We start from the raw sequence: 18932 nt of genomic DNA, 5'->3' as shown, positions 1-18932 counted from the left end.
CTTACAAAATTTTTCAGACCTGGTCGCAAATATTTGTACGAATTCAGATATCCTAAGTAGAATTTTGCCTTCAAATTCGAATATCATTGATTATAGATTGCATTTTTATTTGCATATTGTGATGTTAGGCTGGATTATATATTTATGTAGGAAATCGATTGAAGAAAAGAAAATTTTTCGAAACAAAAAGCAGAGCATTAGAAAAAAAATTTATTTATTTATTTATTTTTGAAATTCAGAATCTAAAATTTTTAGAAATATAAAGAGTTTAATGTAATTAGAGATGTAGAATCGAATTTTCTCTATAATTTGGAATGTGGAATTTTCTGGAGTATAGAAATTTTAATAGAATTGGGAATATGGAGTTTTCAGGGATACAGGCATTTTAGTAAAATTGGAAATATAAAAATAATAATGTATAATTAGGAATATTAAAATAATAATGTATAATTAAGAATATAAAAATAATAAGGTATAATTAGGAATTTCTAAAAATAAGCTAAGACACAATTACAAAGAATTTTATAACTGATGATTATGCGCTACAAAAATCATTCATTGTAAGATGTAAACTTGCTCTCTTTGATGTACATCAAAATTGGTTTATTGATCATATTGGACTTTCAATTGTTAGCAAAGAACTTGCGAAAATCTACATCCAACCTCCCTTTAAAAAATGAACTCTGTTTTCGTAACGAGTAATCCATAAAAAATAAATATTTGCTTTGAAAAAAAAAAGAGAGAAAAAACTTCCTAGATTGAAAAACACCGAAATACATTCTGTCCATTTATTATAAGAAACATAATATTTGTTTTTATTTTGCCCCAATTTTAAAAACAATCAATAGAAGCATAAGCAACAAATAGAGTTTTATGCATTAATCATGCACTCTGAAGACATAGCTTATCCCAGCCTGTCAAAAACGAAACGAGAAGTATATTTCCTCACTTCCGAATAGCGGTCTCTCTTCCCGGCAAGTGACCAGCGGAGATAAGAGCGCAAATCACACGTCCCTCGTGCCAGAATCGACATCTCTTGACCCACTGGACGCTAATCACTTTTTACTATCTCCTGAAATCGCGGAAATACGACGTTTGAACAGCGGTCGGACGCGCAGCTGATATCAGCTCTCCCCGAAAACCCCCGCTTCCACGCTCTGCGACTTCTCACTGATTCCACTTTTGATTTCAGGGTGCCCTTTCGCTGTTTACTGCTTACTCTTTCAGACTGAAATCTATGAATTGACAAGGTAAGATCATTTGATTTAGTTTTTTACCAATACTTATATTAGCAAATTATCATCACTTTGAAATTTTTTTACAATTAAAATAGATTTCTAATGAATATTATTTTGCTTTCTATCATTGTTATTATTTTTATTTTTCTGAAAATTTATGTATGCATTTCCACTAAGCCTATAAATCACAAAAAAAAAAGGATTAAAATTGTTACATTTAGTCCTCTACTGTCTATCTCCTCCATCCTTATATATCTTAACTCTGTCTTAATAATAGTATGTTTCAATCAATAAAATTATATTTATATTTTTTTAATACAAATTTAATTATTTATATTCAATTATTTCTTTTGATATTGATTTTCATTATAAAAAATTTATCTTTAATAATTTTTCCAAAGTCAATAGTTATCTTTGATTTTCAAACTCTCCAATTTAAACTAAAACAATTTATTGTTAAGACAGTTCTCCCTGAATTTATTTTTTTAAGAAAGGTATTAAATATTATAAAGAAATCTGCAAGTTATCTTTGATAATATTTGTTACTAAAATAAAAGTATTAAAAGATTCTTGCAGACAATTCACGCATTATAAAATGTAATTTTCAGAATATTAATAAGTTGCACAGAATTTTATTTTTTAAACAAAAGTTCGAAATATAAAGCAAAGCAAGTTTTTCCAAATTGAAATTAAATAAAAATCGTAGATGTTTCTCATTAAAAATTAAAATTCTAATTCTCTAAAAATTAAAATTCTAATTGATTTCAATTTATTGAATAAAATGATTAAAAGTAAAAAGTAAAAAGAAAAAAGACGCTGTATAAAAATTATAAAATTCCAATATTATTTATTCCTATGATGTTTACCGAAACCATTTTGCTTTTTGGTACAACAGATTCTAGCACAGAATAAGACATTTTGATTACCATATTTTCATTTTCATAATAATTGATTATTTTATCTTGACTTTACAATTATTAGTAGTATTTGTAAGCTTTGAAAAGATTATCATTTCTAATTATGCAAATAATTTTTAATTGAATAAAAATCAAAAATTTCCTTATTCAAACAAAATTAGTATGTTGTTATATATATGTATGTTACAGTTAATTTGTATGTTGCCTAATTAGTGTTTATAATTTCTTTAGCGCACTCGGATTTAGTTAACAAGCAAATTTCAGAGAATTTTAACTAAATATTTCCATTAATATCTGTTATAATAAAATGAAATGCTAGATAAGCTTAAACAATTGATAAATAGCATAAATTATTCTGCAAAAAATAAAATAAACTGCAAAAGTTCATTGTCTGTTTAGGAATAACGTTAGTTGGCAACTTTTTTTTAATTAAAAAATATTTATCAAGAAATATCGATTGCCATCCAATGTTTTTTTCCCATTTTTTTACATTCTGAAAACATATGCTTTAATCTTCAGAAATAAATTAAAAATCGGCAACTTCCGACAACAGAAGATATTCTTAATTTTTTTTAATTATTTGTGAGACGCAATTTTTATTGATTTTGTATTCATTCTGAAATTTATCAAATCAAATCTTATCTTGTCAAACCTTGCATTCATTTAAAACTTACTTCTGTATTCATTCTTAACTTATCTCATTATTCTAAAATAACTTATCTTTACTTATAAGATTATTATTTAGATTTTATTACTTTTCCCTGGGGATTAGCATATGATTTCAGAACCATTATGACTGCTGAAAGTGCTTTGATAATGAATTAGACATCAAATAATATAATATCAGTAAAAGTAAATGATGTTGAAGATTGACTTTGACTCAGCACAATTATGATTATATTTCTGATATGTCCATCTTAATTCAATCTATTTTTTTCTTTCTAAATAGTAATACATTAGTTCGTTAATAAATATTAGTAATAGCAATTATTTTTAATACCTCCATTGGATCAAAAAAGGCAAGAATAGAGAAAAAATTAAATTTAGTACCGAAAATTATACATGAACATGGTTGGTTACTTTGCGACGTAATCACCGTGAAGATTCAGTTATTTGCTATATCAATAGACTACGTTTTCGATACCTTCTTCAAAGAATGTTGCTTCCAGTGACATGAAATTAATCTTAACATTCCTTTTAAGCTCCTTATTATTCTGAAAATTCTTTGAATCTTCTCTTAAGAAAATAATATAAAGTAGGAGCGTCTAAACATCCCTGGGCACTTTTCAAAACTGCAATTTTAGAAATCCCAACTCGTTGTCTAGGTTTCCAACTCTTTCTGTTTCTTTCAAATCACTTGATTAACTCATTAAACAAGGTCTTTCTGACGCGACATTTTTACGTCTTTCATGAAGTACTAATGTCAATACGGCTTAGAGCCGAGTGATTTTCATCTCTTCTCTGAATCTGGCTAGGTTACAAAAATGAAAATTTTTGACTACTGAGTTTCTTCAAAGGAATGTTAAGGACCATCTCTCTGTCGTCAAATGTTCTTCGAAGAAGAGATCGTAAGTCTTGTTTACCAACATGCAAATATCTGAATAATCATAGCTATTAACTTGAAAGTAGCCCTTTTATATTCTACTTTCAGTAGTAAATTCATTTTATTCTATATTCCTGTCTTTTTTTTTTATGCCAAGAATTTTTTTTAAAAATTGGTGATTGAAATAAAATACTATATTTTACAGATTTCATGCCTTTTTTATATTAAAGGACATTTGATCCAAGCATTTATATAAATTTCTTTCAAAGAGAGTTGCAATGCTTAAATTCTAAAATGAAAAATATTTTAACGTAATGTTGTAATTAATATCAATATTTAAATTAATCACAAATAATGTTAAAATATTTTTATTTGCTTTTTAATTCCTTTAGTATTTTACTTGATAATGTAAAATATAAACTGCACAGGTTTTCATTTTAGATTGCTACAATAGCAAATTGATGAATAGAAAGAGAGATTGCGACGTCATTGAAAGAGCGATTGAAATCATTTGTTAGGTATGCGTTCCAACTGTAATTTCTCGGACTCTGTCAATCTGCTATGTCTTTAACAGTAACAGCGATCAACCAGTCCGCTCATCTGAATCCGTTTAGTAATTGAAGATGAAATCCGAGCTTGATAATCTATAATAATCAAGAGTAGAGCTATTTAAACCTGCTGCTATAAGAATGCTAATATTGAGGATTATATATATATTATACCACATTTTATATCACATTTATCAAATATCCTCTTTATATTAAATTTCCGATTGTTCATCTGTATTAACATCATACTCCCTTTAAGCCGTAAAGTCATTTATAAACTACTTCATGCAGCGTACAATATTTAAAAAAAATCTTTAAAAATACTCTATAGATCATACTATTCACCTAGAGCTGCAAAATTTAGCACTTGGTTATTTGGTCACTAATCATATTTTAGAAGAATTAATTAGACTCTTTAATTAAAAATCAATCAAAAATCAGGATTTATTTTCAATTACTTAGAAACATATTATTATTTATTGCATAAAAATTATTTTTATACCACATTAAAATTTTAAAAAATACATTTTACAACGATGCCATTTCATTTCGTATGCCAACGAATTCATTTCGTAACTTTTTCCTCTTAATTTATTTCGTAATTTCTGTTTTTTAATAAATATTTAAAACTATTTTTAAGTATTTTTTGTTTTAATTGTTGTTTTTCTTTGTTTTAATTGTATTTATAACTTCCTCGCGTTTCGATAGTATCAAATAAATTTTTTATGCGCATGTTATCGCCGCTTAAAAATATAAATATAAAAATAAAAAAAGAAGAAAGTATAAAACATCAGCATTATATGAGGTTTCAATCTTAAAGGTTCAAATCTTGGTTTATTAAATTTTAAATAAGTTTTAGCTTCATATCATAGCATAGAAAATAATACTATTAATTTAAAAAATATAATAAAGAAATATAATTACTTTAGTTTAATGACACTTCATTTGCCGTAATTAATTGATAATTATAAGACTTGTTAAAGTTGTGAGATATTGAAACAATTATCATATTTTATACTAAGCTACTTAAAGCAGGGTGTCTGAAATTATTGGATACTTCTTCAGAGGATTTTTGTAGTATAAAAGCCCTATAATCATCCAAACCCAAAATATTTCGTTAAAATTTTTTAACAATTGTATTAAAAGTATTTTAGGGGCATATTTCTTTTTTTATTTCATTATTTCTTTACTTTCTCATTCGTTTTCCCAGCTTGACGTCAATGCAAATTTTTTTCATACTCAAATCTGGTTGATACCAATTTTTAATCTCAAATAGAGGCTATTAAATGATTAGCATTTAAGTATTCCCTTATGAAAATTAGTTGTCATTGCTTTAATGTCCATAATGCTAATACATTAATAAGCAGGTACATGTTTCTTTAATAATTACTTCAAAGTATTTCCTTGAAAATTTAATGTTTTATTCAGTGAAAGGCACGATCTATATTAATTTAAATAAAATAAATCCTATTAATTAATTCATTTAATTATACTATAAATCCAATATTAGAAATGCATAATCCTTCAAAGTTTTTATCATCACTAGTGTGCATATTTAATTTGAGTACGATTATTAGGAGTATACTAGAATTCAGGTATCGAAAGGTCCCTTTATTAAACCTATGGTAAAAGAAATTTAGTTTGGGATCCTGTAATTAATACTGGATATCTGAATAAAAATTTGAAAATAGGTGAAAAGCAAATAAGTAAAATTTTTCTATTTTCTTCGTTGAATTGTGAAGGACAAAACTCTTTACTTTGACTATGAATGCGAAAAAATCGAATTATGCTCTTCTCAGTTTAGTGTGTGTGTGTGTGTGTGTGTGTAAAGCAAACTTACGTGGCGCAGAAATCACTCTTACTATTTATTGTAGAATGGCAATAGTCAAATGTAACAAGCCGTTTTACAAACGTTTTAGATTGCCTTGTTATATACTTAAATAGCTGCACCTAAATCAACCTTAGTTCATTTATGAAGCTGCAAAAAATAGTTAAATGAAATGTCGGAGGAATGCTCGCCATGTTGCCAAAAACTTTAAATCAAAATGATAAAATATGTATGGAAAAAAAAATTCGCAAAATCGGCTTTTGCATTATGTTAAAAGTGAAGAATTTGTCTTTTTAATGATATTAATTTCATTTATGTGCAAGTTTCTTTTTATTTCTGATATTTTTTTAATTTAATTTGTAAGATTAGTTTCTAAGATGAAATTCTAACACATTTACCAAACATGCAATCGTATTCTTTTGCTAGTCTGAAAATTGAGATTAAAAAATTATTTTCTTTATGCAATAACCCCAAAATAGGATTCTCATTTCTGCTTTTATTTCGTAGAATATGCACTTTTAAATTTGCATGCTTTCTTTCAAGATTTTGCAGAAGATTTATTCCATATTTTTCAATCGTATCATATAACAAGTTAAAAATTAGTTTAAAAACTATCTTAATGTATTCCATATTTATAATTTAATAGCCAAAACAACCGATAGTTTAGACGGACAAGACTGCTAATTCAATAAATGCAACTTATCTGTAAGACTGTCAGTGGCAATGAATTATAAATATATTTGTTCATGAAAATACGAAGGCAAGGTGGCAAAATTTTGCCCAGAAAACTCGTTACAAACATTATTAGAAAAAAACAGCAATAAAGAACAAAAAATGAAGTTAAAAATGCGAGCTTCGCTTCATAAAGTTTTCTTTAGCAGTTGCTTAGTTTTAATATCAGAGATGTGTTTTCTTTAGCAAAATGTATGATCTACTTTATTTAAATTTTCAATAGTTATTATATTTTATTTACAGAGAATGAATAGAACAATGCGATACAAAAATATTTTCTTTTTATTATGATGTGAAACACCTGCGATTCTTAAAAAGCTCCTTAATGCCACTCTCACGTTTTCTTTCATTAGCTAAGAAAACTTGATAACATGCCGATTTTACTGGAAGTTAAGAAGTATTAAAAGCTTTGGCCTTTCGCCAGTGCTCCATATTTCCTTAAGATCATATAAGTCGAGACATTAAAATTGTTTTTACTGAACCTGGAGTTCCGTAACACAAAATGCTCCTTGTTTTTAGTAATTTTTGAACATTTTTATTGAAGATAGCGTCGTTCATGATGATGATTCTAAAGATTTTGTAAGCGATTTTTCATTTCCTTTTTGATACATTGAAATATTCTGAATGAATGTTGATACTATTCCAAGAATTGGTACAGGTGTGTAATGACGCTGAAAAAACAATTTATCAGCATTTTTAGAATTTTTTTTTCATTTTATTAATTAATTTTTATTGTATATTGTGTGAATGTCATCTTAAATTCATTATCCAATGACTATGAGAAAATATTAATTCAAGATTTTAGAATACTTGTAATAAAAATCTTGTAATAATGTAATATTATAAATCTTGTAATGTAATAAATCATTAAATACATTAAAGACTAAAAAAGTAGAAACAAACATTATTAGTTAGAAATTTTTAAAGATTATAACAGTTACTTATAAGTGAGATATAAGTTCTAGGTTTTTATAAAGTAATTTTTTTCTAATTTAAAGTACTTTTTACCTTTATTTTTTTAAAAAACATAGAAAATATTTTTTATTAAAACTCTAGAGGTCAAAAAAAATCCATAGAAAATGTTAAACGGAGAAAAGAAATTAAGACAGAATAAATATCATAGGAAAGGGAATCCATTCCTTAACTTTTATTAAATATTAAAATATATTAAATTTCTACTTTTATCAGAATATATTTTTGTTTTGAACTATTGATTTTTTTTTATTTAAAAAAAAGTTTTACTAAATGTTTAAAATAAGATTTACCAAAATAATAGCATATCTTTACTTTTCATGTTATTTTTTTTTTTCAAAATATTATCCAATAATTACAAATGACTTCTAAGAAAGCTATCGGTAAATCTCCCTTGAAATGTTTTACTGCGAAAATTGCAGCGTTTAAACCTACAGGTATCGAAAATCCCTTAATTCGATCGTCTGCATCCCACGCCCTTCCCTTAATTCCTAACTGTTGAGTTCTCGTGGGTGGAGCCCCACTTTGAGGTAAACACAGAGCATTCTATTTTTCTCCAATTACACTTGACTGGGACTCTTGGAGAGAGGTGCGAACACTAATCGATAAAGGGTTTCCTCTTTAGAATATTGCGGCAACATCCTCATTAGAATAATTCAACCTTTAGATAAGGTTGACATAGTTTTCGAGTCACTTTCGGATTGCTGCTTCCCGCAACAGAACCTTTTTTTAATGTGAGTATATTTTGCAAAACTCCCGAGAGAATTAATAGCTCTTTCTATCCCTGCATCGAAAGTTTGAGGGATTTTTTTACAGATGTAATCATATAAATATATGTATATAAGTTGATGAAGACAAGCATAAAAAGAATTTTAAAATTCAATTTTGTTATTCAAAAATTAATTGAAATTCATTAATTAAAATTTTAGTTTTGTTATTATTGCTTGATTAAAGAATTTTCTTATATAAAATCATAATGTAATAAATACATTATTTCATTAATTTACCATTAGTAATTTAGAATTGAGTTTTAAAATGCAAAAATGTAGAAGTTACAAATATGCAGTATTTGTAAATATGTTCTGTATGAGGCTGAGAATTAATGGTAAAAGTTTCTTTCTGAAACGATTATTGAAAATGTTATGGAAAAAGCATTTAAACACATTAAAGGCTTTAATGGATTAAAAAATGAAAGCAAAGAAATTTTACACGAATTCCCTAATAAATATTTCGATATTTTATTATTTTTGATTAGATGTAACTTGTTGGGGAAGCGATTTATATTTAATGAATTAAGATAAATAAAATCATTGCAGTGATAATTAAGAAATGGTATGTTTGTTAGTTGAAAATGAATCGTTTAAATAATGAAATATGTTGATTAAATGGATTTTGGATTTTATTGCTTTTTGTTTTTGTTGTTATTCTATCGAATAATATTTTTGCAGCCGAATAATATCATATAAACTATATATTTTTTCAATAGTAAAATGTAATTATAAACAATCAAATGTTGTCATTTACACAATTTAATAAAAGAATGCTACTTAATTATCCTAATAAATAATTTTTGAGTTGAAAAGTGACTATTTTGAGATTTCTTATGTATGCTTGCATGTATATATGTGTGTGTAGCGCGCTGTTATACAAAATGCTTCTTAAAAATAAGATGAACTTTAAGAAATAATTTACAAACTAAACAAACAATTTTTATCAAAAAATGTATTAATTGAAAAAACTTCCCAGGCTCTGCTGAGCATGGGAATGACAAGGCTGCAAATATTCTTGTTCCAAATTATGAAAATAACAGTAGTATTATCGTCAGTTTTCACAAAATTTTCCACAAAATCCTTTGTAGAGAAATCGGTTTATCCTTGTATGAGGGAACACACAAAAAAATCAAACTCAAACAACCAAAATTCTAAGTGAAAGATATAAACATGGTTCATAGCTCATTATCAAAATATAAGTGTATTAAATTTGAACCTAATCCAAAAAGTGACGATCTGTTAGTCTATCTATTTTCTCTATTAACACGTTTTTATTGACTCGTTTTCTTCTCTGTCGGTTGATTTTTTCAGTGCAAATTTTTCAATCGATTCTTAACTAATTTTCCGAAAAGGTAGAGATCTTAAAATTTAAATATTGCTCAAAACTAGATGGCAATACAATATTAGCTCACTTGTCTTTCTGTTTGTTTATTCGGTCCAAATTTTTCATTCGATTAAAAACTTTCATTGTTGACAGATGGCATCTTGTCAAGTAGCTAGCTCATCGGGATATTCGTTTAAAATCGACTGCAAAATTTCATATATAAAACTAAAAAGCAGAAAATAATTATTTAAGTACAAAATATTTTAATATACTACTTTTTTAAAAGGACTAAAAAGTATAAGATAATTTCTTCTAATGTCATAAAGATTTATATCCCCATATAAAGTGTCTTGATAATTTGTGATTGTAAAATAAAAATTTACAAACACAAATTTTTAGAATAATTTGTGTAGGTTTAGGAATCTATATGGTTCTGAGAAAAAAATTTTTGAATATTTTAGTCCGTATTAAAAACGTGGTATATTAGTTTTTAAAAATAATTATTCCTATGTATGTGAACACGGTATTTCAAAATTGCAGTGACTTAAATAAATACATTTTTTCATAACGTTTTATGACTATTATAGTTCTGTATTAAAATTTGACATCAACTTATTAAAAAGATGTCAAAACTCCATACTCGATTTTGTTGATTTTAATATAAAACATAAAGCTTGATATATTGACTCAGATCCCACATTGAAGAAGGTAACAAGCTCTTGGTGATTTGGCATGACCTTGGAGGGCTTATTGCCTCTTTCCGTAACCTTACATCTGCGGTAATTACATGACAAGTAGACTTTTAAAAACAGGGGATGAAAAGAGAATTTAGAAATGTAAGCAAGTACGTATACAAAGATAATAGAAAATTTCATCAGAGAATATTGTTAAATTTATTATTTTAGTATTAAAATGTACCAAACGATACAACAGAGTCTGAAATTTAATTAATAACTTTGAAAAAATAATTACATAACTTCTAAAATCAATTTTTAATCATTTTTAAGCAGTCAAGAAATTGTCTTTACCTTGATTACAAATAACAGTTACGAAAAAAGATGAAATTAACTAAAATTTATTTGATTAGGGAAATAAACGTATCCGTAATTCTAGACAATCTATCATTGTTTGTATTCTGCAAATAAAATTATCAGAATGCAGTGGAGAATCTAAAACTTTCTAGAGAACTTTAAGTTTGATTAGGAAAGTTAAAAAAAACTTTTACTTAAAATATATCTAGAAAATTCGGAAAATCACAAAGACGAAAGGTTACGAGAAAACATGCTTCGCCATACTTTTAAGATAATAAAAATATTTCAACGATAAAACTCATTCAAGATTCTGTTAATATTTTCGTAACATAATTTACATCTAGTGCAGTGGTAATACTTTTTCCCTGATTAAAAACGCATTTAAAAATAAGTTTAAGAGGATATTAAATATAATGGAAATGGCCTCGGCTTCACATAATGAATGTTCTAACCCTGTTTTGATGTTAATATTTTATTAATATAATTTCCTCAACATTTACAATGACAAAATCAAAAAATATAATAATGGAGAACACATGACATATATCATGGTTGCATGAAATATTCTCATTAGATCATTTTTGGAGAATTAAAAAGACAAAAATATTTTTTGTATGATAGCGATAACAGAGAATAGATAAATTTAATAAAAATAAATTATTAACTCAAATTTTTATTATTGTTTGACAAGTAGAATTTTTTTTTATTTTAAATATTTTTTATCTTTTAATCTTTGTTTTATAATTCATTATGATAAATATCTTAAAACCAATTACTTCTCATACTCCCGACCAGGTGATGTCATTTGAATAGAAATGGGATTTTAATTCAAAGAATTGGAATACTTAGTTAAAATTGTCGAAAATTTAATTGGGAAATGTTTAAATTTCAATCACAAGTTAAAGGAATTTTTTGGATGTAAATTTTATATTTTATTTAAAATTTAGTATGTATGGAAATAATGACTTGTTTTCACCACAAAACAGTAGAAAAAAATTATTTTCTTCAATATCTGTTCTTTAATAATAAAAATAAAATGGACATATGCTGTGTTGAGATAATCTTAACCGAAATTCGATACCCTCAGAAAAAAAAATTCTAAATAAAATCCTACCAAAGTTAGAATAATATATAAGTATGGATTGAATAATTTTAATGTAGTTTAATGAATAATAATGGAATGAATAATGATGGAATAATTAATAATGATGTTTGGATTGAATAATTTTAATGAATCATTCTTTTTGATATATAACTTTAAAAACTTTAAAATATTTATCTTTCATTATAAATAGTCTTTTACCACAGGGCAGAAATAAATTAGAATTGGTCTAACATATGGTTACAGTTTACAAATATCGTAATATAAGATTTCATACAAGGAAAGAATTTTCTCTATATGTACCGTACATTATAAGAAACAGGTATCGAAAATAAGAGCAAAATATTTGTATCATTTTATCACTTTTATCACAGTCCCTTTGACTAAATTTTAAAATTAAATTATCTTTTGGTAAGTTATAAATTTTTGATCGTTCGGCTTTTAAATCTGTACTTTTTATAAAATTCTATGGTCGATGAATTTTACTTTATTTTATAATATTAAATTTGAAAAACTGAGCTTTTAAAAATACAAATGTTTCCAGTCTCCTTATATTAATCCTTTAGTTAATAATTAATTAAATAGTAAAGATGATTAAAATACTGTTTTTTTTTCCGAGAATACATTAGTGTACAAAAGTTCAAAAATCAAGTACATCAAAAAGAAAATTAAAAAAAACTATCATAAAACCTCTTTTTTTTTTTCAATTTAGAAAAAGTGAAGTTAAGATAAGGCATAGAAAAATGCAATTTGTTCGCATTTTTACTACAATATTAAACTTTAACATTTTATGATTTCACTTTATTACTTGATTATATATATGGAATGAAACTTGTCGGAATTCTGTCTCTTATTAAAATAGAAAAAATTGCAGCTGCTTTATACATAATAATTCGAATAAAATGCAGAAAAGCTTTAAAATGCAGCATCTCACAGAAAAGCAAATAACTTTTATAGCGGAATGCGTGATTAAAAATTCAATGTCGCTAACGCGCTTGTAAACACCTGCTCGACAAACGCAAAAGCGTCATCATTTTATGAGTTTTCAGGAGAATACCGTCTAAGCAACTGGCATTTAGAAATCAAGAACATGTATATAAACATATTCCAGACTGAAGGAATGCTGCCAACCTTGTGAAACTCATCTACTGTGTCTGATGACAGTCATCAGTTGTTTACTAAAGGGGGGTGGGGAGGGAAGCCGAATGCATCTTGAAATGCATTTGATTGAGGATTGTTTTTCTTCTACATAATGGTTACTCATATAGCATTACATATTTGCCAATAATTCTGAAAATAAATATTGCTATAACGTTTTTTGCACTGGCATTTCCAATGAAATTATCATTTTTACAATCCATTTCAAAATATTCATACTGGAATGAAAATTCTTTGTTATATTTAAACATATTGCTATCCTTTAATTCTTCGCTCCTTTTTTTTAGCACCCAATTTTTTCTGTCACAATTTGGAAAAGTCAACTCAATATAGCACCAACAAATAAGTGTACAATAACCTGAAAAGGTAGTATTCAACCTAAAAATGTAGTCAAATCGCTGTACTAACACCAATTAAATGTGATTCCGCATGAAAGTCATCGTAGATTGCTATTTTCGTACACACAGACTCCAAAAATTCCTCCTTAACAGCTCCTTATGTTATCACAACATAGCCACTAACCAGATTACTTTATCAAATTTGCAAGCCACTGGAAGCACTCTTCTGTTATGTTTTGGTGGTTTAAAAAGTTAGTTCCGAAGCATTTTGATTCACATTTTTTCTTTAGAGCTTCATTCAGCTTTTTACTTTTTGGTGTAGGAAGTATAGAGAAAGTTTTGTAAGCACCGAAAAATTCGAACTTGAGGTTTTGATGAAGCTAAAGTTTCAGATATCCCTGATTTCAAAGAATACATTTTGGGCATTATGTCCATTTGTCTATGAATACGATAAATCAAAAACGCCTTGAATTAAAAAAAATAAAATTTGATATATGGATCCAGTACAAGCGAATTCAATAACGGCAAGGCATAAACAAGTAGAAAGATAATATTTAGGACATGGATTTAACACCTACATTATAGATTCTTATAAAAGTTTGAACCAAATTTGTCAAAGGATTGGCAGCCTGTCGGTCTGTACTTTTTCATGCATATAAACACTGTAACCCAAAAACAAAATTAATCACATGAAATGAAATTTGATATGTGGTCTTGTGACTATAATTGTACTTCGATGTCAAAGTTTGTGTCGGTCCGAAATACATATTCGTAATATAGAATCAGTAAAAATACTACATTCATGCCATCCATTTTCTTAACTATAGTTTGCCAATGCTATGTAAGGCATTCTCGAAGAAATCTTAAGTCGCGTTTTATGTGGTGAACGATAACACCTTAATTAGAAAATGTGCTAGTATGTTTTAGGGAACCGCTCTCGCTGATTTAAAATTTATTTTAACATTAACAAAATAAGATTATCTCTTAGATCCTCTTACAATCAGAGTGATTGTTGTCTCGCCTTCATTATCTGTACAAGGCCAAACAAATGCTTTAATAACAATGATGCATTTGTTTATCCTCGTTTTTAAAGGCATGTTTTAAAACCCCAAATATTGAGAAAAAAAATGTTTTCGTTTCTATTTATTAATTGCTAAAAATTCTCTTACATCTTCGGTAAAAAACAAGAAAAACTATCGCTACTGAGTGCTTGCTACAAATAATCGTAATCAAAAAGATATTTTAAAATCAAATATATAGAGACAAAAAAAAGAAAGTACAGTGTGTGTGTGAGAGAGAGAGAGAGAGAGCGTGTGTGTGTGTGTGTGTTACTATTCTTAATACAAATTTTGCAACATTATTGGAATGTGACCAATGCGCATGCTTACGTGATATGCATCGAATGACTTGAACTCGAAATCCATTGTACATCTTATAAAAGAAATTATGCAAATGACACAAATTTATCATAAAATGGCGATGATAAAAACACATAATTATAATAAGTAATAAAAAAAGCAACAGATAAAATAGCAAGTAGTGTAAATTTATAATTCATTGTGCATGCTGTAAAATAAAAATAAATCATTTGTCATTAAATGGCAAATTGCATTTGATTATTAGATTTATACACTGTTATGTAGATAATAAGAATGTGATACGTCGCAAATTGACATCACTGCAGAAAAAGAATTTCAAATAGAAACAGTTCTATTCTGTAACATATCATATTACGTAATTGATAAAAATGCATTTGTTGTTACCATTCAAGTATAATTTAAATTTTATTTTAGAATTGTTAATTAAAGTTGTGGAAATATTTTTAGATTTATTTCTTACTTAAGATCAGGAATTTTTAGCATTTTGATCCGCTGAGTCTAAGTCATTAGACCTTTATTTATGTTTTAGGATATTTTTTCGTTTTTTTTTTTTTCAAATTATTTTGAACTAAAATTCTAAAGGAACGATAGTATATTCATAAACATAAAATGAAAATTTATTTTTTTCTTAACTTTCATCGATTTTTCTGGATCTATATGTTTTGAAAAATTATTAGTAATAAATTTCAATGAAATAAGAGTTTCTTATTGACTAACATATGAAGAATCAGCGAATGCGAATTCTTTCCAAAAGGATTTGGTGATTAACAATAAATTAAAAATATCTCAACATTAAAAAATTTTTAAACCAGAAAAATGAGTGACCACTATAAAGTGAGCAGCTCCATTGCTGAAGTGTGTGAAAAACAAAATCCATTTTTATCTTTGGTAATCCGAAATTCTAATAAGGCTAATTGAAGTTTATTTTACATTTATTTATTCTTCAATGTAATTTCAGGTCTGCAAAAAAGAAGTTTCTCCCTCGTCTATGAACTCAAAATTCTTTTTTGAGATCGCTGATCTTTTGATGCGTAGAAGACGAATCTGGATTCCCTTGATCTTTTCCTTCATAGCCGCAGGATTTTTCTACATTTCAGTGGTCAAAGACAAAGTGGACTTGCAGGCCGTGGTCATTGCACCTACAGATAAATCTCTTTACTATCTCACCACCAAACCAATCGAGAATACAGAAGTGGACAACTACTGTCCATCAGAAAATTTAGTGTATGGGAATTATTGTGTGATTTCGCAGAATTTTGGAACGGGATGGTAAGATCTCTCTCATATTTTTTATTTGTTGTTTACAAATTCACAGTTAATATGAACTTTTTCACTATGGTCTTGGATAGGCCGAATGAATAATTTCTAAATTGATAGATGTAAGTACATATATTTTATTTTGAAAGTGCTTTTAATGACGTGAAGAATTATATTCTTTTGTATTGCTTCAGTTATCAGTTATTGCTTAGCTCTGCTGAAGAAATTATGAAAACTAAATTTATATTTAATTTTATCAACTTTATTTTCCAGCTTTTATATACAAATGCTTAAGATAAAGTCCCAATTTCCATCGACGAAAATTAGCTGAATCATAAGTTGAGTTTTTTAAATGATTTCAAAGGCTGCCGTAAGAAATATCATTCAGTCAATGCATGTTTATTTTTCTAATGAGATTTCAAATATCAACTTTTTTCATTTTTATAATTTAGTTGGTTTGTTAGTGGGGTTTTTTTCCCCAGAACACTGGTTCCAACAAAAATGAGCAAATTTTCGTGTAAAATTCTATTCTTCCCAGGAATATTTTATATATAAGACAAATAGGATTTATGAAGTGCCTAAAATTTTACATTTCGTAGTTATTCAGCAGTAGATTTATAGATTGAATCTAATGTATAATTAATCCCTCAAAGTGTGTGTTTTTTTCAAGAGAAATTATATACATATCAGCTAACGATCAGAGTGTACACTCTGTATATCTAAGCCTCTGACAATATAATATTCTAATTACAAGTTTTTCATATGAAACGATAAAAACTTTGCATTAGTCTTTCAAAAATTTTTCGACTAAAAGAGTAGGATCAAAGTTTTTTTATTGAATAATTTTATCCTATATTCTGCTTTTTTTTAATTTACTCTGCATTCGCCCCAGTACTTAATAAAGATGCATGATGTACAAGATTAACTCATTTTCTGTTGTTTTATGTTCCTTCAAACATATAACGATTTCAGAAAAGCATTTTGGAATTTTCTTTTCCTAATATATCTTTTTCTTGTTTATAATTAAGATAACTGTATACATATAGTATGTAGTATTCAAAATTAAAATATTTTTAAACATTAAAATTTTTAAACATTAATAAAACATTTAAAAACATTTTTAAAATATCAAGTGAGTGTGTAATTTAAAATAATGTATAGTAAACAGTGTAACATATGTGATATAAAGAACTAATAAAAAAAAAGAGTGATGTTTTCTTTTACTTAATTTTAATTTTAAGAAATTAGCTTATTTTATGATAATGGTATTAATTCATTCTTATAAGAGGAAATAATTATATTCTAGGAGTGAATAAATGTATCCAAAATTTATCATTACTTTTCAGAAAAGATCCAAAATCCAAAATAAGGGAGCATAATTCAGATATTCCCATATCCAAATGGATCCCAAAGAAGAAAAAAACGCAATTTAAACGCAATGGCATGCTCAGTTCTGTTTGTTATATGACTGTAATGTCTTTCAAAGTGACACCACAATCTTACTTAAATTATATTTAAAAAAACACAAAAGGAAGAAAACAAATATGGTCAAAAAAATTTTAAAAAGGTATTAAGAGTTAATTTAGCATTTGATAGCATGCTATTTAAGAATAATGAATCTTTAATTACGAGTCACGGATTTCCTAAATGCGTATTTTAAACATTCATCTAATTCTACTATATTTTAGAAATCACCAGCTACTACTTTATCCAAGGCTATTCAACTTCAATCTGATCATCCAAATTTTCACATTCTTACATATTCATGAAAAAATATTTATATTCTATTTTTTAAAAACTTTAAAAAATTGGGCTTCTAAAAAAATGGGGAAAATATTTTATGTGAAAGAAATAAGATAGAAAAGAATATTGGTAAAAGAGAACTCTAAAATAGATATGCAATTAAGAAGCTAACTCCAATGTCTACATTTTGAAGTACGATTTTTAAATGAAGCTACATATACAAGACAAAAATGTTGTATTACTCAGTATTTAATTATTGCATGCCAAATACAATAATTGTTATTTAACTTGTGCAGCGAATTCGTATCTGTATTACGAACTAAAAATTCGTAGATCCAATTTGAAATATCACTACTTAAATATGCATGGCAATTGTTTCTTAATTGCATAAGTTCTCTCAAATGAAAGACAAATTATTGGAAGTTTTTCTAATATATTTGTATCATTTTGCATACAAAGTTCCCATTGTAATTTTTCTCTATTGGATCTTCCTTCTTGCAAATTTAAGTTCATAAATGCCCTGAATAATTCCGAATCCTACGAAATTTTAATATTTTTAGTGAGGATCCTTCCACTTTATAAATGTATAACCAACAAAATAGAAATTGCTTTTTATGAAAATTCTTCGCACAGTTACAATACATGTGATTCAATATACTTTGTTTACAATTTATGAACCAAATATAGGAAAAAAAGTTTCGTAACCACTTTTAAATTACTGCTGTAGACACAAAGGATAAGAAGAATATATATCCGTGTATCTTATCGATGCAATAATGATAAGACATATGTTACGGTAACATTAAGTAAAAAAACACAATAATCCGTGCTGTGAAAGGGCGGCTCTTTAAGCCGGCGATAAGCATTATTTGTAAGGAAAGATATAACATCACTTTATTTGGATCAATTTAATTTGTATATGTCGTAATTCAGAATGCTGTCATGCATTTATGAGTTTCAAATAATCCTATTGCTATAATAAATATCATCACTAACAATTTTTACAATACATAAAAAAATATATTATTTATTTTAATCTCTTATTTTAAAAA

General features: G+C 26.7%; 1 protein-coding gene across 2 annotated transcripts in view; it reads left to right on the top strand.

The window, feature by feature from the left end:
* Nucleotides 1-1039: 1039 nt before the first annotated feature.
* Nucleotides 1040-18932, top strand: part of LOC129967119 (beta-1,4-glucuronyltransferase 1-like) — a 35140-nt gene continuing 17247 nt past the window's right edge. The window contains exons 1-2 of one of the 2 annotated variants that reach the window (XM_056081800.1): nucleotides 1040-1250; nucleotides 15839-16149. In XM_056081800.1, coding sequence (XP_055937775.1) covers nucleotides 15869-16149 — 281 coding nt within the window. In that variant the 5' untranslated portion in view covers nucleotides 1040-1250; nucleotides 15839-15868. Of the gene's footprint in view, nucleotides 1251-7337; nucleotides 7465-15838; nucleotides 16150-18932 lie in introns of those variants that run through there. The other variant, XM_056081799.1, reaches the window with a different exon arrangement.

This window comes from Argiope bruennichi, chromosome 4, assembly GCF_947563725.1.
Source record: "Argiope bruennichi chromosome 4, qqArgBrue1.1, whole genome shotgun sequence".
Taxonomy (NCBI): domain Eukaryota; kingdom Metazoa; phylum Arthropoda; class Arachnida; order Araneae; family Araneidae; genus Argiope; species Argiope bruennichi.
This window is presented reverse-complemented; position numbering and strand designations above follow the sequence as displayed.